Genomic DNA, 21,353 nt, shown 5'->3' with positions numbered 1-21,353 from the left:
AAACCACTTCAAGGGAAGATGAACCCTCGTTAAGCATCCAGTATTCTGTAAACTGTGGTTCCACCACCTCCTGGATTTGAGGATTCTCTATCCAATGTGATGCCAGCCTCCAGCATCCCGGCTCACGGGAGGCGCCAAGGGTCAAGCATAACTCCAATAATGGGGAGTGTTCCGGAAGGTAGGCCACTCCAACATGTGATAGCATTGAAGCAGACCCAAACTATGCGTGATCCAGCTTTGTGTAGCTGAGATATGTGCATTAGTCCTGTCCTCTGGATGTCTCCACCGCTAAAGCTCTTTAAAACCATGAGTTTCTGCCCATAGTACCAGTTCAGGGTGGGCAGATCTAAGAGGGTTAGAAGTGTCTTTAGTATGGTCTAGGATGGCATTAAAAATCCCAGCTGACTATAAATTTGTGGACCTGCAGGGGGGCGAGTTTTGTACGGGATGAAATGGAGGAGGGATATACACATTAACCATCGCCCAGCGTTGAGCATAGATTTCAAGAATTAAAATGACATAACGTCCCCCAGGATCAAGGAAAACCTGTTCCACTGAGCAAGGTAATGACTTGCTCAGTAGAATGGTCACCCCCCTCGCATAGGAGGAGTATGTGGCTTGAAACACCTGTTTTTACCCGTGCCCTCTTAAGAGTTAGTATTTTGCTGCCTACGAGATGAGTTTCTTGCAGAAACAGAACATGAGGTTTATGAGACTGCAGAAACGTAACCACTTGGCGCCCAAGGTACGTCATATGACGGCCTCGGCTTTGTGGTGTAATATCTGAATGATGCCTGTGGCTACAGACATCATTCACATATCGGCATTTTCAGCCGGCGATTCCCTGCACCATAAGAACGATTATAGCGGCCCTCCGGTGCTTCTACCGACTCACCGCTTCCATCAGTGAGTCGGACACAGGATCCGCCGGCCCCCTGATAATAATCATAGAGATTTCCGGCGGACCAGATGGTCGTCAGAGTCTCTATGATCGTTCGGAGGCCGGGCACAATGTTATGACATCACGCCCGGCCTCTGCATTCAAAATAACGGCGCCGCCTTGGCTGGGAAGCCGTGATTAGATTTTGTTTTTTATTTTATTTTAGGCTTCCCAGCTTAGAGGTGAGATGTGGAGTCTTATTGACCCCATATCTCATTGTAAATAGGTCCGATCATGCCATATTCCTATTACAAGGGATGTTTACATTCCTTGTAATAGGAATAAAAGTAATCAATTTTTTTTTTTTTTTTTTTAAAGTGTCAAACTAAAAAAATAAAAGTAAAATTAACAATAATAAAAAAAAATTCAAGCGCCCCTGTCCCCATGAGCTCGTACGCAGAAGCAAACGCATACGTAAGTCCTGCCCACATATGAAAACGGTGTTCAATCCACACGTGAGGTATCGCCGCTAACGTTAGCGCAAGAGCAATAATTCTAGCCCTAGACCTACTCTGGAACTCAAAACATGTAACCAGTTAAAAAATTTAAAGCGTAGCCTATGGGGATTTTTAAATGCCAAAGTTTGGCGCCATTCCACGAGCGTGTGCAATTTTGAAGAGTGACATGTTTGGTATCTATTTACTCGGCGTATCTTCATCTTTCACATTATGCAAAAAAATTGGGCTAACTTTTCTGTTTTGTTTTTTTTTAAGCAAGAAAAAAATTACTGCACAAATTCCGTTGCAACGGCCGCCATTGTATTCTCTAGGGTCTTTGTTAAAAAAGCATATATAATGTTTGGGGGTTCTATGTAATTTTCTAGCAAAAAAATTATGAATTTTACATGTAGGAGATAAATGTCAGAATTGGCCTGGATGCGAAGGGGTTAAACAGATCTTTTCACTTTGTCGTTCAGACCTCTGACATTCCAACCCATTGAAGAAAGAAAAATGTAGTAACCTTAGGAGCATAGAAGGCCCATATCTAGAGGCCAGGGGCAGAGGTAGTCCAGATATTCTGAGAGGGAGAAGAAAAACAATAAAGGAAAAACCCACAAAGTCCAGCAAGAAAAACCGTATAAGAACCCTGGGTATACTTGGTAACCGGTTAAAGGTATATAACTCCCTACTGCCTGACATAACCCCAATTGTCGCCAAAGCAGTTTCAATCCCGCAACTCGATAGTAGAAAACGCTTACTTGAGGCTCAGAGTTCCAGGGAGATTCCAGCTCGTGTTCAACCTATAACAGTAGGCGAGATTGGGGGGACGTGTATCCCATCACGGTAAAAGGGATTGGACAATAATTTCTTCAGGTAGATCGAGAACACCAAGTCTTCCTCTTCTTGGAAACCAAACTGTGGGGGTTAAATGTGGATCACGTGTCGAGGTACTTTTGAGGTGGCTCTGATGTTTACAGGAAAATTTAGTAGGATACAGCAGGCAAGAATGTGGGAGATCCATGCATCAAGTAACTTTGTGGGAAGAGGCCTTCAGTGCAAGGTAATCAGCCAGTCATCGGCATCCGCTGGGTTGTCACAGAACCAGATTGCTCCGTCATGCTGGACTAGCAGGCAGCTGGGGTAAAGCATGCGGTATTTTGTTCTTATCTCTGAGTCATCTGCCAACATCATTGAAGGTTTTTCTCTTCCGCTGTAAGTCAGCCGAAAAGTCGGGGGAAAAGAAGAACAGAGGTGTTTCCATAATTGAGAGTGGGATGTTTGCATGCTTCAGAGAGAATCTTGTCCATGTCCCGATAATTGAGGAAGTGGACCAGAAAAGGCCTGGGAAGGTTCCCCGGGATGGCACGGCCTGTGGGCACCCGATTGACCCTTTCAACCACATAGGTAGGAGGGACATCCATACAGCCAAGGTGATTTTTAAAGAATTCTTCTGCAAATTCAACTGGGCAATCCCCGTCCTCTTTCTCAGGCAGCCCCAGGACTCTGATATTGTTGTGCCTGAGTCGGTTTTCAATGTCGCCTGATTTTGCAACAAGGGACTAGACTGTTTCAGTCATTTTCCCCCTTATTTTGTCGAGGCTATTCCTTATAAGATTGCACTCCTCAGCAAGATGGTCGATGTGCACCAGTAGCAAGGTACTACTATGCTCGATCGCAGCAAGGATCGTGGCTGTACTGTCTTGCGGTCATCCATCACCGGAACCTCACCAGGACCCATCTCCAATTCCGCTAACAAGGCCCGTAGTGGTCTGACCAGTATGGGATCTGACTGAGGTGAAGGAGGCTGTGGCTGCTGGGGCAGTGAGCTTATCTTTGCGGCCTTGGAATTCTTCTTCCCCTTTTTGGAGGAAGGGGACATCTGAGAAGTCTCCAAAGGGGACTTCTACAGAGGAAAGGAGCTCTTGCCCAAATCAGTGTCCAGGAGGCAGCTGGGGGTGGCCTAAATTAGCAGCAGGTATTGAGCCCCGAAAGAGCACAGTCTGGTTAGGCAGGCAGTGGTCACCAGTACCCCCCTACTTTTCAGCAAACACCTAGGCAGCGGCAGTTCAGTAAGGATGGTAGGCTGGGAGTATCAGATTAGGGAAGGCCCAAAGCAGGGGGACAAAGGAAGAAGGATGGCGGAGACACCAGGCCCCTGGATACCCCAGCCAGCCCACACAGGCAGTGTCTGCTAGACCAGACAACAGCAGGGAGGTGGATGGGTGATGAGGCAGGTGGGGACAGCAAGATCCACACTCTCGAGTAGCCTTTGCGCACTCCCGCGGGGTAGCGGTTCAGGAAACGGCAGTGTTCGGCAGGCTCCATTAGCATTTCCAGTGACCCGGTAGAAAACCAGACCGCACCAGGCAGGATAATGAATGGGAGTCCCTTACCTCACAGCCAGGCTGGGATCAGCTTGCTCCGACCGGGTATAGGCCGGCAAGATGGCAGTGGCTGCAGGTGTGTGCTGTTCACGGCTTCCCGGAAGACCACCGGCAGAATCTTCACTCAATAACAGCTCAGGCTTCAGCAGGGGACAGAGAGGGACAGGTAGGAAGGTTGGCTGGTCTTTTTCGGGTGATTAAATGCACCGATGGCGGAAGATGGAATGCATGATACCCGGAGCTCCTCTCAAACATGTCCATTTAAATGAATGGAGGCGATAAGGGGAAAGGCATCATGGGAGCAAGGCTGGAACCCTGACTGGTTTTACCGGTCGCGCCAGTTGCTTCAGAGGCAAATGTCACCACTGCTTAATTTATGTGATTTAGTTCACGCAGACTATATCCTCTACTGGGATTTATATATGTCAATATTTGGATCTGCATAAGCTTGTCCTTTTTTGGGGAGGTTCTGCTTTTTCTCTGCAGCTGCTATGGTTGGATTTTTAACAATCAGTCAATTAGGATTCTACTAGCTAGACGGTGGGTCATTGTATGTTCAAGGTTATGGGTGTTTAATAAAGTTTTTTATTTTTCTTTAATCATCACGTGTCCGGCTATTTGCTGGGTCTCTCACACATACATCTACCTAGGGATACATTAGACATTTATATAAAATACATATTTATATATAAATATGCAGTAAAGGGAAAAATATAAAACAAAATTTAGCTATGAGTAAGCGCTAGTTTTATATTTTTCCCTTTGCTGATGTTATTTGTGTGAAGTGAGGTTTTTCATTTTGAAGAAATAAAAGGCACTTTTTTACTTTCCATCTGATCCGGAGTGCGGCTGTCCAGAGTTTGTTCATCTTTCTGCATTCACATGTTTGCGCACAAATTCATGCCCATTTGTGATACGTTCACGTGCATTTATGCACTTTTTTGGTACAATCCATTGCAGACAAAATGCAGCATGCTGTACTTTTTAAAATCAGGTCAAAGCACTGCAGTGATGTAAACTAGGCTCATTGGAATACATTCATTTTTCTTGCATATGCATTTGTACTGTGTTTTTGCTGCATTTTAAAAATGCACCTGCCTGCATCTGGTGTAAATGAGCTCTTGATGTTCCTGTTATAATTATACACCAAACTGAAGCTCAACCTCAATATATAAATGTCTAATGTATCCCTAGGTAGATGTATGTGTGAGAGACCCAGCAAATAGCCGGACACGTGATGATTAAAGAAAAATAAAAAACTTTATTGATCCGGAGTGCGGCTGTCCAGAGTTTGTTCATCTTTCATCTATTTGGTTTGTGCAATCAGCCTGCACCTGCACCTGGGACCTCTACTTGCCTGGAGAACGAGCAATCTTTTGGTGGACTGACCTGGAGCGGTGGATTTCTATTTTACATGTGAATGCAGCTTAGAAAAAATATTCAAAAACTCACTGCAAACACAATGGTGCACACAACTGCACATGCAGAAATGCACAGTGAACGCAGAGATTGTGGTGTGCCCTAATGAGCCCTAAAAAGTGTTCTTGGAGGGGCAGAAACTAATGGCAGTGATCTACGTACTGTGTAAAAAGTTGCAGCGTTTCTCCTACTTAAATGTAAATTAGACTAACACTAATAATATGTATGTATACAAAGCTTAAAGTTTAGGTATTTTTCATTTGTGCGATTGACTTCATTCTGTTTGGAATTGGTGAAATATTGCTCAGGAACACCACTGTTTAGGGGCAGCAACCACCTTCTTTTTTTTTTTTTTGTTTACATGGATTTTACTTCTTACAGGGTGGATGAAGTGAACTGGTCCCACTGGAATCAGAATCTTGGCATTATTAATGAGGATCCCGGAAAGTACGATACCTTTCAGTATTATGGCTTTTCCCAAACAATGCGACAACTACGAAGAGGTAGGCCTCAGAATTAAAGAGAAAAACTTTTATATATGCATATCTGCATGGATAATTTAAAAAGGTGTGCAAAACCAATATCTCTGTAGTGATCAATGCAAGGAAAAAAAATGTATGAAAACCATTTTTTACAGACATATTTTTGTATTGATTACTACAGAGATGTTGGTTTTACACTCCTTTTGGATTAATTATTTTTGTAATAAAATGGATTCTTTACTGTAGGACCAATGTTTTTAAGTGGTGCAGGAAAAAAATGCATATACAAGCTGATCCTATACGTATACACTTATACTCTTGGGGTGAAGTGCCCAGCATTGAAGTGGTTAAATTACATCCTCATATATTCTTCATTTCCAAAAAAGGGTCAGTTTGTTGTCTTTGCCACTCTCCCATCGTGTGTGTGTGTGTGTGTATATATATATATATATATATATATATATATATATATATATATATATATATATAATGTATATGTGTGTGTGTATGTATATACATACACACACACAAAAATGACCATCTGAATTCCCTCTCATGCACTTAGCAAGGTCATTAGTTTATTAGCTTATGCTGGCAGCATACTTGATGGATTAGTTCCATGGCAAATAACATGTTTTTTATCACAGGACTAAATGATCCATCAAATATTTGACTGTTAGCAGTAAGGTTTGCTGAAAAAAGGGACAGATTATTTATATCTGTAGCATGTTTAATAGATGATTCCTTCGAGGCCAAAACCGATTTCACAGCAGTAACACATTTTAAAACCATCTTGTAAATGCTGCTTAAGAATATACCATAGTATCTATGTATATAGTAAAAAAAAGTATTCCTTTTTCTCATATCGTCTTCCAGGACAGCCTTTGAGATATAGGGCTCCTCCCTCCGGGACAGGAAACACGTCAAGCCAATTAAATAAAAGGTGTGGTCCTCCAGGCCCTCCTCAGTTTTTGTGTTTCCTGCCGGACGGGAAGGAGCACGTCTTGGAACTGGTAAGGGGAGCTCCTTCTCAGGGGTTTTACCTGGGGAGAGCGCCTTGATGGACCTGGCCCTTAGCACCCCTCGGTCCGAACGAAGGGAGGAGAGGGTAGCTTTCAGTCCCCGCTGCCATTTAAACGTTCGGAGAGAACGGGACCCCGATACGCGGCAATCTCCCCCTCGGAGCGCTAACCGCTCGTACCTGTCGGTCGGAGGCGGCGGGAGACGTTCGCTCTACCGACCGGCGTTCGGGTACTGTGAGCGGTACGTTCGTAAGAACGCACGGCGTCGGGGCGGAGTTTTTGCGCTCTGGCGTACGGAAGTGGGAGAGACGCACTTCCGCCGGATTCGCGTCATCAGGGGGCGCCGCAGGACCCGTTCCAGTCCTTTGGGCGCGGCGGTGTGACTACAGGGTTGCCTGGAGCAGTGTGAAGGCTCAGAGAGACTGAGTGATACACAGGAACCATGGAGAGTGCGGTTGTGCAGGTGGACTCCGGTTCAACAGGCTCCAGTACCTCTCAGGTAAGCTTGGTGAGGGCAGACCAGGACTTACACTGGGGGGTGGGGGGTCACTCTGACCCGTAGCACCTTCCCGGGGTGGAGAACCTGCTGGTGAAGGGGGGCACTTCCTAAACAGACCCTAGAAGCACAGTGGTGTGGTCAGGGGTGGTATTTTAATGGGACCCTGTTTTTCTTTGTTTTTAGGTTAAACAGGACAGAGCCCAGATACCTTTACCCAGAAGGAAATGTGCCGTGTGTGGGGCTAAGTTAGGCACCGGTTGGGAGAAGCCGCTTTGCCCAGATTGTGTCAGTAGCCTGGTAAAAGAGGACTCGGTGGCAACTTGTCACAATGTTTTAACATCCGTAAAGGATGAGATTGCATCCACCTTCCAATCTTTTAAAAACATGATGGATAGGATGCAGGGTACTTCTGTCTCTTTACCCAGAGCCGTGAGTATGCCTTCCTTATCCGAACCAAGTAGGAGGAGGTGGATAGGGAGAGGTTATCCAGGTCATTAGCCTCCTCTAGGACAGAGTCTACTTCAGAATCTGAGGGGGAGGAAGAGGCCATTAGATCAGCCAGATACAAGCTGTCTTTGGATGATGTGGGTGACCTCCTCAAGGCTATATATGACACCTTAGAGATCAGAGAAGAACAGGTCCAGCTTTCAAAACACGACATGATGTATCAAGGGTCGAGTGTAATGAAAGACAGGGTATTCCCCGTCCATAAGTCGCTAGTGGAGGCGATTCTGCTGGAGTGGGAACAACCGGAAAAAAGGCCATTTTTTTCAGGTAGCCTTAGAAGGAGGTTCCCTTTTGAATCGGATGCGGTGCATCCCTGGAACAAGGTTCCCAAATTAGACGCTCCCTTGGCTAAGGTCTCTAAGAAGACAGATTTGGCCTTTGATGATATGGGTTCACTCAGGGACCCTATGGATAAGAGGGGAGATCTGCTGCTCAAGAGAGCCTGGGATGCCTCTTCCATCGGGCTTAAACCGGCCCTAGCAGCTACCTGTGTGGCCAGAAACTTGGAGTGTTGGCTTACACAGTTACAATCACATATTTCTGCAGGTACTTCTAGGCAACAGCTGTTGAAGTCCTTTCCGCTACTGTTTAAAGCGGTGGGCTTTTTAGCGGATGCCTCGGCAGAATCAGTCAAACTGGCTGCTAGATCAGCAGCACTAGTGAACGCTGCCAGAAGGGCCGTTTGGCTTAAGACCTGGTCAGGAGACACAGCTTCAAAACTAAAGTTGTGTGGATTACCCTTTTCAGGGGACCATTTGTTTGGGCCCGGCCTGCAAGAGGCGTTAGAGCGCACGCAGGATAGGAAGAAAGCTTTCCCAGAAAGGAAAAAGAGACCTGAAGGGAAACGCCTTTTTCGAAGCCCCAGGCAGCAAAACCTGCAGGAAAGGGAGGTTCGCCCCAAAAAGCATTGGACGGGTCACAAGGGAAGAGGCAGAGGAGGTATCTTATTCAATCCTCCTCAACCCTCCCCTAAAACCCAGTGACTCCTGCGTCCCGGTGGGAGGAAGACTGGGGAAGTTCCTCCCACAGTGGGAAGCTTCAACCGAAAGTCCGTTCATTCGAGATCTTGTAAGGAACGGCTACAGGTTGGAGTTTGGTTCAGTTCCCCTCCCGAACTTTCAAGTAACAAGGTTACCAAGGGACCAAGAGAAAGCAGAGGCTTTGGCTCTTCTTCTGGGGGATCTGGTGGACCAAGAAGTAATGGTGCAGGTACCTCAGGAGGAGCGAGGCTTGGGGGTTTACTCCCACGTATTCGTGGTAAAGAAACCTTCGGGGAAGTTCAGGTTAATACTGAATCTCCGTCCCCTGAACAGATTTATAAAATACAAGCGGTTCCGGATGGAGTCAATCTTCTCGGTAACCAAATTCCTGTTTCAGGGCTGTCACATGGCCACAGTGGATCTCAGGGATGCATATTTGCATATCCCGATTCATCCGGAATCTCAGAGATTTCTCAGGTTGGCGGTGAGGTTGAACACGGGGGTGTTACACCTCCAGTTTCGAGCTCTCCCCTTCGGGCTTTCAGCCTCACCAAGAGTCTTTACAAAAGTTCTGGCAGAGGCACTGGCCCCATTAAGGCTCAAGGCTATAACAGTGATCCCATATCTGGACGATCTACTGTTCATAGCCCAGTCGGCCCAACAGCTGCAGAGGGACATACAGGAGGCCTTGGTTTTCCTGCGCTCACTGGGGTGGCTGATAAACCAGGAAAAATCCCAGCTGACCCCCTCACAGGAGGTCCTGTATTTAGGATACAGGATTTCTTCAGTGGAAATGAGAGTATTTCTTCCGGAGGAGAAGATCGGCAAGCTAGAGCAGGCGGTAGCCCAGCTTCAATCTGGTCGGGAAGCCCAGATCAGGGAGGTGATGAGAGTCCTAGGGTTGATGACATCATGCTTTCCAGCGGTGGCCTGGGCAAGACATCATCAGCGTCCTTTACAAAGACTCATGCTCCGTTATTGGGATGGCAGGCAGGAGAGCCTGGATCAGGTTATGCCCCTATCCTCGGCAGTCAGGAGGTCTCTTTGGTGGTGGCGGGCCCAGGTCAACCTAGACAGGGGTCTTCCCTGGTCCCCACAAGCTACGGTGGTGGTCACGACTGATGCCAGTGCGCTGGGTTGGGGTGCCCACCTAGAGGGAACCTTAGCCCAGGGTTCCTGGTCGAACCTAGAGACAGGTCGTTCCTCAAACCAGAAGGAACTTCTGGCAGTCTGGAAAGCTATAGAAACATTCCAGTCCCGGTTACATGGCAGGGATCTGCAAGTTCGCTCAGACAATGTGACAGCAGTAGCCTACCTGAACAAGCAAGGGGGAACCAGAAGCCCTGCACTGCAGGTAATTGCGGACAAAATCTTCTGCTGGGCAGAGAAGAATTTGTCCTCAATATCAGCCATTCACCTAAAGGGAACCCAGAATTTCCTGGCCGACTTTCTCAGTCGCCAGAAGATAGGTCAGGACGAGTGGGCCCTCAACAAGGAAGTGTTCGAGGAGATCGTGTCATGCTGGGGAAGGCCAGAAATAGACCTATTTGCAACAGAAGGCAACAGGAAGGTGACACAATTTTTTTCGGTTCACCCACAGGATCGGGCCAGGGGGATAGACGCCCTTGCCAATCCATGGATGTTTGGCCTGTGTTACGCCTTTCCTCCCGTAAGGATGGTGGCGGAGGTTCTGCAGAAGTTCCGTTCGGAAACTACGGACCTCATTTTAGTAGCTCCTTTTTGGCCAAGGAGACCCTGGTTTGCCAGCATAAAGAGATTGGCCGTACATCCTCCGCTGTTTCTACCAGTCAGGGAGGACTTACTTTCCCAGGGGCCGATCCTGTGCCCTCAGATAGAGAGGCTCAAGCTTGCGGCCTGGTATCTGAGGAACAAATCTTAAGGTCACAGGGTTTCTCAGAGAGAGTGATTAGGACCTTGTTAGAATGCCGTAAACCTGTTACTAGGGCAATTTACGCCAAGGTAGGAAAGAGGTTTAATTCCTGGTTGCGAGAACAGGGGATTGCAAGTCCCGGGGTCCCGGCAGTCCTAGATTTTCTACAGGCAGGGGTAGAACTGGGCCTATCTATCAGCACTCTAAAGGTACAGGTGGCGGCCTTAAGTGTTTTCCTTCAGTCCTCCCTTCAGCAGAATCCATTTGTCAGGAACTTCTTCAAGGCTCTATCTAGATCCAGGCCTGTGAGAATGAAGTCCTGTCCTACTTGGGATTTGGCCTTGGTTCTTAGAGCTCTGACCCAAGATCCATTTGAACCATTAGAGGGGGCTTCACTTAAGTGGATTGTACTAAAGACTGTATTTTTGATAGCGATCACGTCAGCTAGAAGGGTCAGTGATCTACAAGCGCTCTCGGTCAGAGAGCCATTTCTGTTAATCTTAGAGGACAGGGTAGTACTTAAGACTGATCCTAGTTTTCTTCCTAAAGTGGTGTCCACTTTTCATAGGACACAGGATATTATTTTGCCAACTTTTTTCTCAACCTCAGACAAGGATGAGGCGAGATCTTTAAGTTTGTTAGACGTCAGGAGAAGTCTATTGATTTTTTTAGAAGCCACTAAGGTCTTCAGGAAGTCAGACTCACTTTTTGTTAATTTTTCGGGCGCCCGCAAGGGCTGCAAGGCGTCCAAAGCGTCTATCGCCAGGTGGATACGAATGGCGATAGTTAAAGCCTATGAGTTAGAGGGGAAGCAGGCACCCTTAGTTAAGGCACACTCTACAAGGGCGGTTTCCGCATCATGGGCAGAGAGGGCTGGAGCCTCTCCGGAGGAGATCTGCAAAGCAGCAACGTGGTCCAGCTACTCAACGTTCGCAAGACATTACCGTCTGGATTTATGGTCTGATAAAGAGCAGACTTTTGGACGTAAGGTCCTCCAGGCAGTGGTCCCGCCCTGACAAGGTGAGCTCCTTGCTTATCATCTCAAAGGCTGTCCTGGAAGACGATATGAGAAAACCGGAGTTAGACTTACCGGTAACTCTTTTTCTAGGAGTCTTCCAGGACAGCCTGGCTTCCCACCCAAAGTTGTTTAAATTGGACTAAGTGGTGAGGATGTGTATTAACATGATTGTTAGTGTGTTATGTCTTTCAGAGCCTCCCGGCGGTTCTTGGAGTAAAACTGAGGAGGGCCTGGAGGACCACACCTTTTATTTAATTGGCTTGACGTGTTTCCTGTCCCGGAGGGAGGAGCCCTATATCTCAAAGGCTGTCCTGGAAGACTCCTAGAAAAAGAGTTACCGGTAAGTCTAACTCCGGTTTTCTTGAAAGCTTACATTTAACATTTTAGCGAAGATTTCTTTAACAGAAACAGAAGCACAAAGGGTAGATTCAGAAGATGTGTACTTTATAACTTTTTTTTACAGGATATTTATTATTTTTATAAGTACTTACACAGTGTTTTTAATGTGAACCCAATTCCTTTACAATTTGCATGAAGCTTATCTATCAATATAATTAAGTTGTTGTATATTTTTTGTGACCATTTATGTTAAGAAATTGATTTATTATCTGTAAATTCCAAGACTTAGTTTTTAAAATCATTTGCAGTTCCTCTACTGGCAGCCAAACAGAGCAAAAAGGAATTGTCTGTGTGCAACAGCTCCTGTGAGGTAGAACAATGACTGGAAATACACTGGGAGTTGCCTGCGGCTTAAATTGCTTTCAGGAACTTATGTCCATAGCTTGCATCTATGAATGCCATCTACTTGGCCAAACTTGGAAAATATGTGAATGGAACACCAGGTGGTGGCCTTGCATATTGGGGAAACAGACATTTGATACTGAAAAGCCCAGGAAGCGTTCGTCGATCTTGTTGTGTGCAATATTTGTAACCTGCCCCCTTTTTGCTGGGGGAGGGGAAAGCAGGCACCTGGTTTTGACAGGTAACTGCTCCCACTTCCATTCAGATCACGCGGCGAACTGTGCAGAAGTTCGCCCCCCACTCCTTCCCCTGCAGCCTTCTGAGACACATCACATGTCCCAGAAGACTGCAGGACTGTTCACAAAGTACATGCACAGTAGGAAACCGGCTTCGCTAACCTTATATGCCGGCGACTGCACTCAAAGCAAATTAGAGAATCTGCTCGGGTGAGGAAATTGCTGGATCCCTGGACTGGTAAGCGTCCTTATAGTAGCCTCCTTGGCGGTATTCCCGAGTCTGGCTCGGGGTTAGATTTCATTACCATAAGCTGTATTCCCGAGCCAGACTCGGGATCCCATCGCAGGGTCCATGTAGGGGTTACTTACCTTGTCCCCCAGCGATGTCTGCCTGCTGTGATCAGCGAGCCGCTGTGTCTCGCTCGATCTGTCACAGTGCCAAGCTCCATTCCCTGCGAGCGTTGCGACGCACGGGGACGGAGGTCGGCGCCAAATTCAGAAAGTAAAAAACACAGTATAGATGCAGTAATCTTACAGATTACAGTACTGTATCAAATTATCACACATCCCCTTTGTCCCTAGTGGTTTGTCCAGTGTCCTGCATGCAGTTTTATATTATAAATACTGTTCTTTATGCCAGGAAACTGGAGATTGTCCATAGGAACCAAAAAATGCCAGCTTACATCAAAAGTGGTTATAGACCAGCTAGAAAACCGTGATAATAAATTAGAATTACTTGCAGAATTGAGCGATAGTAATTTGTGGGGAAATTTGTCATCAAACACTAAAAGTAATGACAGCGACAATTCTGCTACTCAGCATATTTCAGTGTTTATGATTTGATTATATTATTGAATAATTTTTGTTATAATTTATTTTATATTTATAGTTATTTATTTATATATAAATATATATATATATATATATATATAATTATAATTTATGATTTCAGATTTCAAATTTTATCATACCAAGGATGTCTATTAAATTCTTGTTTGGAGGGATTTAAGTGAATTATTTCTAAGAATTACAGGCCCACAATAAAAAAAAAACGCCAAATTTCCATGCAAAATAATGGTACCGCTTTCACCACCTAAAATCTGAAATAATCATACCGCCAGGGAGGTTAAAGTCAAAGGCTACAGTATTTTTAGCTGCTGACACACAGATGGTATGGCTGATAACGCACCGCATTCGGTCCAAACGCGCACAGGACCCTTTTTTCTGTTCCGACCAGAATCTGATCCCATGAGTGTTCATGCATATGTGATCCGATTCATGTCTGAACTGTCAGTTCGCAGTGCGATATGTGAGCTGAAATGGGGGTATCGTTAACATATGACTACACTCCCCAGCAGTTCGCATATGGTAGTGTGGACTGCCGTGCGTGTCAGGTGTGATGCGGGAACCCGCAGTGGACTTGCAGGGTTCTCGCATTGCACAAGTGTGAATCGAGCCTGAAAGTGGAACTCTACTCTCTGTCAACATTAACTATTTTAATTGTTATTCCACTAGCATTAGTAAATGGATAGGTATGCATATCATATTTGTTTTTAAACTTTTTTGGTTTTACATTTCTTCAGTTAGTTCCTGGTTTCAATGCCTAGGCAAATGATGTCACACTTTCCAGGCGTCTTCGGTAGAGGAGGAGGGGGTTTCTCAGCTAAGCACATCCTCTCCTGCTTGCATGCCTGAGATAAGGGCAGGTCCAGGAAATTAATGCTACATGAATCATGTGCTCATATTTAAGAAGGCCATGGCCAGAAATGCTAGGGGGTGTTTTTCAAAGTGATGTCTCAACAAAATAAAGCACAGAGACATGGATGAATGAGTTTGCTTTGAATATTAAAGATGAATAAAATGGCATTTTTGGTTTGCGGTGATCGGATAAACTGGAGTTCCACTTTAAAAACGCAAAGCACAAAGCTCTCTATTTTTTAAATTTATTTTTCAGTGAAAGTAATAAACGGTGTTCGATTTGATGCTCTTGCATGAAGTTCTCTACTATACCATGTCTACTATTGTTAGGCTCCAAGGTCCCTTTCACCTTAAGCTGGATACACACACATTTTCTTTTTTCAAATATTAGTTTTTATTAATGCCCAATAAGGGCGAATGCAACAAATACAACTTATGCAACAACGTACATCAAGGTATAATTGGGGAAGGGAGGGGAGGGGCCCTCTTGATCAACAAACCTATGCAAGGGGCCAACATACACCAAATAAGCATAACAATCCCACTCTACTTTGCATCGTCTGCCCCTGCCTCATAGGTTATTAATGCAGGGTTCAAGACCCTTCCCAGTTGTAAGATCTTATTCCGAGGTGGCTGGTCTCAAAAGGACGATCCAACAACAGCTCTTATCTCCCCCTTCCCAACCGCCCCCCACCCCACTGGGTAGGACTCAATAGGCGGAGGGGAGGAAGGGGGCAATTATTCTCAACTGGTGGAGGCCTCCCGTATAGAAAGGCAAAAACACGGGAGGGGGAGGTGGGCGGGGGAGAGGACCCCGGCTGGTCACAGACAGCACTCAATTTCTGTATGCATCAGGAGGTCAGTATCTTGGGTTACTCTAAGGGCCATACACTCTGGGGATAAAATGAAGTGGAGCCACGTTTCCCAAGTCGCTTTGTATTTTTCTTCCTGCTGTCTCGCAGTATGCACTAGGTCCTCCATTCTCCTAACGTCTTACACTTTCTGAATCCAGCTAGCTACCATTAGTGGGGACTGATTTTTGCAGTTAATTGGGATGCACGATTTTGCAGCATTTTAACAGATGACCTATGACCAATTTTTTTCATATTTCTTAATCAACATTGTGTTTATATGTAGCAGAAAGAATACCGGGTCATTTGGGATCACGTAGTTTGTGAATTTCTGTATAGTCATTCTGATTGCAGACCAGAATTGTGACAGCTTCAGGCAAGACCAAAATATGTGGAGCAACGTGCCCCTATCCCCCGACACCTCCAACATAGTGTAGAGGTATCAGGGTAATAGGTATGTAAGACTTGTGGGGTCAGGTACCACCATGTCATGAATTTGTAATTGGTTTCTTGTACTTTTGTACATATAGAGGATTTGAGTGCTAGTGCTATCACACTTGGGTCTGGCCCGGAGTAAACGTACAGTTCAAGTCTTTTTCCCATTTATTTATATATGATGGGGGTGTGTTTTTCCGTTGGTTAGATCAGGAGGTTGAAGGTTGTGGATAGTTTTCTTAGAAGTCTGTCCTCTCCCACGCAGAGAGTTTCCCAGGGAGTGAGGGGTCTGTCAAACTCATGTGGGTTAGGTATAGATCTAAGGAAGTGTCTGAGACGTGTTGCCATCCAAAACGATAATTTAAAGGCACCTGTTTCACTTCGAAGTGTTTCCAAAGAGGGCCAGGATTTGTTATGAACAAAATGTCTCGCTTGCATAGCGTTCAAGTCCTTAAACAGATTGCTAGTCTGAGGGTCTAGTCCCAGAGGAAATTTTGGATTCCCTATAATGGGATATAAGGGTGAATTTGGTGTGGAAAGTGAATGGGTAAAGCATGCCTTAGACCCCACCCGAATAGTCGTCCCTATCAGCGGATGAGTCTTGACCTCGGTGGGGAGGTCTTCCCAGCACCATATCGAGCTCTATAAAGGTATCTGTGTCTGCACCTGTTCCAGGCGTGTCCACAGGTTCAACTTCTGGTGACGATTCCAGTCTATAACTCTACCTAACTGGGCTGACTGATAGTATTTCTTTACATCTGGAATCGCAAGCCCTCCACTGATTTTTGGCAAGGAGAGAAGGGAACGGGGTATTCTCTATTTTCTGTTAGCCCAAATAAATTTGTAGAACTGACCGTGATAGAGGTTGACTGGTACATAGGTGCCTAAGTATTTCAAGGCAGTCTCTGTCCATTTAAAGTTGAAATTGGATTGAAATATCTGCATGGTCGATTTAGGGATGCCTACTCCCATGGCTTCAGACTTGTTATAGTTTATTTTCAGGTTGGATATAGTCCCAAAGACGTTGAATTCCCGAAGCAAGTTCGGGAGGGAGATCAGTGGGTTTGTAAGGGAGAAGAACAGATCATCCACATAAGCCAACACCTTGTATTGTCACCTACCAAAATTCCTCTGATGTCTGGGTTATTTCAAATTTTGGACAGAAATGGCTCTAGTGATACGGCAAATAGAAGGGGGAGACAAAGGGGCAGCCCTGTCGCTTCCTGTTACAAATCTAGAAGGGTTCTGATAGAATGCAGTTGACTTTGACTTGAGCAGAGGGAGAAGAGTGGATTTGAGAGATCCAGCTCTGCATGGTTTCCCCCAGCCCTATTTGCCTAAGAACTGAGGTTATATCAACAGTCAACTTGATCAAAGGCTTTCTTTGCGTCGGTGTTTATAAATATTGCCAGTATGTGTGTCCTATTGGCCACATGTATCAGGTTCAGCACTAGTTGTGCTGTCCCTAGCTTCTCTAGCGGGGATGAAGACTACTTGGTCCAGATTGATCAAGGATTGTAAATGGTGGGCCAAACGTGTCACTAAAATCTTAGTAAACAGCTTAAGGTCAATATTAAGAAGTGAAATCTGCCGGTAGCTACTGCACGCTGTGGGGTCTTTGCCCTCTTTCGGTATAACTGTGATATGTGCTTGCAATGCATCACTGAAAAAGGTTGCTGTATCTCCTAGTTTATCGTAGGCCACCATGTGGGAACTAAGGGCTGGGAGTAGTGATTTATAATACTGTAAGGTACAACACAGAACACAGGTACAACAAAGAATTCTGCAGCTCCCAAGACACCCGACCCCAAGCCCTATAGGGATGATGGGAGGGGGACCCAGCCAACATAGCCCAGTGAGTTTCCCCAATGTCAAATCACCTGCCGGAGGGGACTGTGTGTCCAGACCCCACCTCCCAACCCCCGCCAGGCATCACAGCAGTACCGGGACAATATGAAAATTTCTGCCGTGAATTTTTCTACACCCCCATCCCTCCCACATGGGTCTATACAAATTAGTAAGCAGCACAACAACTGTGTCCCATGCAGGGCTATGTAATAAAATGTAACATAAATTATAAACAATCCTGTGTTCGGTAATAATCTAGGAAGATCTCCGTTTGGTCCATGGAGATCATCCAGGACTCACCCATTCACACTGAGCCCCCATGTCCCCTCAAGGGCATGACTCCCACAGAAATGCTCGGGAATCCCTACTCAACGGAGTTAGGCGGCCCCTCTTCCCAAGGCCCCCCCAACACCTTAATTCGGCAGCAGCTGAGTCTATGCCGCCATGTGGTCTCCTAAGTAGTTTGGGTCAGGTTGCCTATAAGAATCACGGTGTCCGAGTCCCCATGAGTGTAGCAACACCCTGCCTGGGGGACCCTAGTATTGCTTCACTGACTACACATCACTCATAACAATGCAGTTCACCCAGCTGCATAGTGTCTTTCACTCTGAGAGCTCGCAAACAAATGGGTCAGAAGCTCAGCATAGCGTCTGCATTATGAGCTTGTCTCGGGCAGCAGGGGATATAAACAATGTCTGAGGCAAGATCCTTAGGGGATTAACTGGCAGTGTGATGGTAGGCCCAGAAAGACTGGTTTTACGCCATCAAGAGTGCTAGCAGCAGAAGGGGGGGGGGGGCAAGAGCCATTATAACTCATGTGACTCCTCTAGTGATGGTGCCTGGGACCTCCAGCGCTGTCTTTGCGCGCGAGGCAGGGGTGTCTCTGAGAGGATTGCTGGTTGGTTCGACCACCCGCGTGGGTAGTGAACTGTAGCCAGTTCAGAATCCTGATGGATCTGTCACCAAAAAATTGGATTTGGCAGGTCCCTTGGCGATTGGAGAATGAAGAATCTTTGCTCTCTTTTAAAAGTCACTGATAGGGGGTATACCCACCGGTAGGTAGCAGCTCGCCGTCAGGCTAGCTTGAATACTGGGCGGAGCATGGTTCTCCTTTGCAGGGTCACCCGGGAGACATCCGGGAGGATTTTTACTGTTGCCCCGTCAAAATCCACATCACCTGCCTCCCACACTCTGCGGGTGATAGTTTCCTTAGAGGTGTAGTGGTGGAGGCGACAACTAACGTCTCTCGGCCTATTGGGGTCAGTAGATCACGGCCCCAGCGCCCTGTGAATTCTGTCAAATCTGAGAACTGGGGGTAAGGGTTCGCCCGGGAGTCTGCGGAAAATAGCTGTAGCAGTGGCCGCGAGGTCCTCCACCCCCGTCGCCTCTTGGATACCCCACAGGTGGAGATTGTTCCTCCTGCTCCTGTCCTCCATCTCCTCCATATGCAGCTGCAGCATCGTGGCTGCATCAATGTGTGCATCCTGAAGGCTCTCCAGTGCATTTACTCTTTGCTCTAAATTTGTCACTGAGGTCTCCCCTGTAGACAGCCTGTTAGCTAGGGTGCTTAGTTCCACTCTCACCTCCAGCATGTCATTTTTATGTTGTAGTTCCATACGACTGATAAGGGCTTCAATGTCCGCTTTAGTGGGGAGAGCACGGAGGAGAGCCCATAGCTCTGCGTTCCCCGCCGGGCTTACCGAGGCATTCGGGGGGGGGGGGGGGTCTCAGAGCCTGCCTGCAGTGTCACCGGAGTTTCTGAGTATGTGTCCGACTCCATTGAAGTAGCTGGAGAGACCGACCTGGCCCACCTGTAAAGGAGTGTTGCCCGTGCATCCACCATATTACTCTCCGGGGGACCGCTCCACCGCTGTGTCAGAAAGTGATCGATCGCTCCGCCGGGATTCCTCTTTTTGGCCGAGCCAATTTTCCCACTGGCTCTCCGCTTTGAGGAGTGCATTCTCTGGGGAAGAGCTGGTGTCTTCAGATCAGAGTAGGCTTCGTTAGCCGGGAGAAGGCCGGGAGCTCCAAAAGGAATGCATCCTTATCCGGCCATGCTCAGGCCACGCCCCCACACACATTTTCTACCCAGCTCCTTCACTTTTTCTAACAAAAGATGTCAGGTGGGAGGTAGCCGACAGGACTACCTACTAAGTGAATTCTGGGTGTTTTTTCAGGAGCTGGCGAATATTTGTATGTTTACCCATATTTAAGGAAGAGAGAGTACTTCTCACACAGTGAACTGTGTGCTGAAAAGCAATCTGGAGATGTGGGAGGTTGAAGACATTTTAGTGCCTGGCAGTTCTAAACCTGTAAAATTCTATGTACGGACAACATGACTATATAGAGTAATTTGTTTCCATTAAGCTAATGCTAATGTATTTATATCTTGCAGATCGCTGGTCTGTTGTAGTACCTCGAGTGGTAGAATTAAACAAGGCACCCCACCATGCTGATGATGTTGTGGTTCCTCTGGATCATATCCATGGCAACTCAAACTACCAAAGGCAAAATTACCCCCAGAACTGGAAGAAAGATGAAACTCACATCTAATGGGGACAATCAAAACACCTTCATGACCACAGACACCTACATCATATTAAAATTGGAGGTCTATTCATCTATGCTGCTAACCAGTGTCTGGGACATTGCATATTTGCACAGTTGCTCGTCTATAAAATGGCTGAATCAGCTAACCAAGTTCTGGATGTGAACAGATGTTTTTAAATTTTTTTTTTTTTTTTTAAGATGTTTTTATATAAACTATTAGAACATGTTTGCATATGCAGCCCCAAGAGATCCTTTTAAGGTTTTTAAAGCTCCCTACTTCCTAAATAAAAGGTTTTTTAATGTTTGAATTTGTATAGTGGCAATTGTTTACATGTCCTAGCCACAGTGAGGACAATCCCATGAGGTAGTCACTTGCAGCACTTAGGACCCCCGTCTGTCACTCTTTGGTGAAATCACTGAGTGTGCATAAGCAGTGGCATCACCAGTAGGAAGACATTGTTTAGATTCAAAAAGCCAGCTTCTTCAGAATAAGTCTTGAGCAGCAGAGCAGGTGTCAGGCTGTGCTCTGGTCTAACACACTCCACCGCAAATGAGCCATTACAATTTTACCTAAAGCGGAGTTCCACCCAAAAGGGGAAGCTTCGCTTGTTTGCTTCCTCAAGTACCGCCGTCCTCCGCTGCCACATTTGGCACCTTTCGGGGGTAGCAAGTACCTGTTTTTGACACATGCCGTCCCCAATTCTGGGTGACCTTTGTTGCAGCGAGGTCCCCAGGACGTTTTTGGCTCCCATCCTCCTTCCCCCGCTGCCGGGTCATTCACAAAGCGCAGCGCAGTAGGGAATCTGCTGTGAAGCTGCCGGTTTCCCTTACAAGGAATGGCAATGGCGGCACCCAAGAGTTGATCGCAGGACCCCTGGACGGTTAAGTGTCCTAATATTAAGTCAGCAGCTACAGTATTTGTAGCTGATGACTTAATTTTTTGGTAAGGGGGGGGGGGGCTAGAGCTCCGCTTTAATTGTATTAGGAAGGTCATAAGAGTCTTGAAATAGTATGTGGATATTGAACATCATTACTTAGCTTTTTACTTTATAGCCTGTTACCTGAATTTCCCCCTATTATACAAAATCAGGGTATGACTATTTATGTATGTATAAAATTGCATTTATGGTTGTATAATACGTTGATGATCAATGAGTTAATGAAACATTGATAATAAATGAGTTCTTAATGATATTATGATTAGTTGCTCATTTATTATTAATCATTCAGTAAATATTCATGCCCTGGCTTTGTCAAAAGTGTTTATTACAACCATGCACTTTTATTATTATTATTAGATATTTGCATTGCTGTGACACAGAGCTGTACAGAGAACACTGAACCAATTATGTTTGGTTCTAAGGAGAGCAATCCCTATGACAATCACACAATATTACTACTTATATTTTTTC

At 46.0% G+C, this 21,353-nt stretch overlaps 1 protein-coding gene across 2 annotated transcripts in view; it reads left to right on the top strand.

Moving 5' to 3' along the window:
• TRPV4 (transient receptor potential cation channel subfamily V member 4) overlaps positions 1–20,245 on the top strand; it is a 166,848-nt gene extending 146,603 nt beyond the window's left edge. For both annotated transcript variants that reach the window (XM_077461329.1, XM_077461328.1), the window contains exons 15-16: positions 5,565–5,686; positions 19,787–20,245. In XM_077461329.1, coding sequence (XP_077317455.1) covers positions 5,565–5,686; positions 19,787–19,944 — 280 coding nt within the window. In that variant the 3' untranslated portion in view covers positions 19,945–20,245. The remainder of the gene's footprint in view (positions 1–5,564; positions 5,687–19,786) is intronic.
• The last annotated feature ends 1,108 nt before the right edge of the window (positions 20,246–21,353 follow it).

The sequence above is a fragment of the Lithobates pipiens genome, unplaced genomic scaffold (genome assembly GCF_037356315.1).
Source record: "Lithobates pipiens isolate NorthernLeopardFrog02 unplaced genomic scaffold, aLitPip1_a1.2 Scaffold_3, whole genome shotgun sequence".
Classification (NCBI taxonomy): Eukaryota; Metazoa; Chordata; class Amphibia; order Anura; family Ranidae; genus Lithobates; species Lithobates pipiens.
This window is presented reverse-complemented; position numbering and strand designations above follow the sequence as displayed.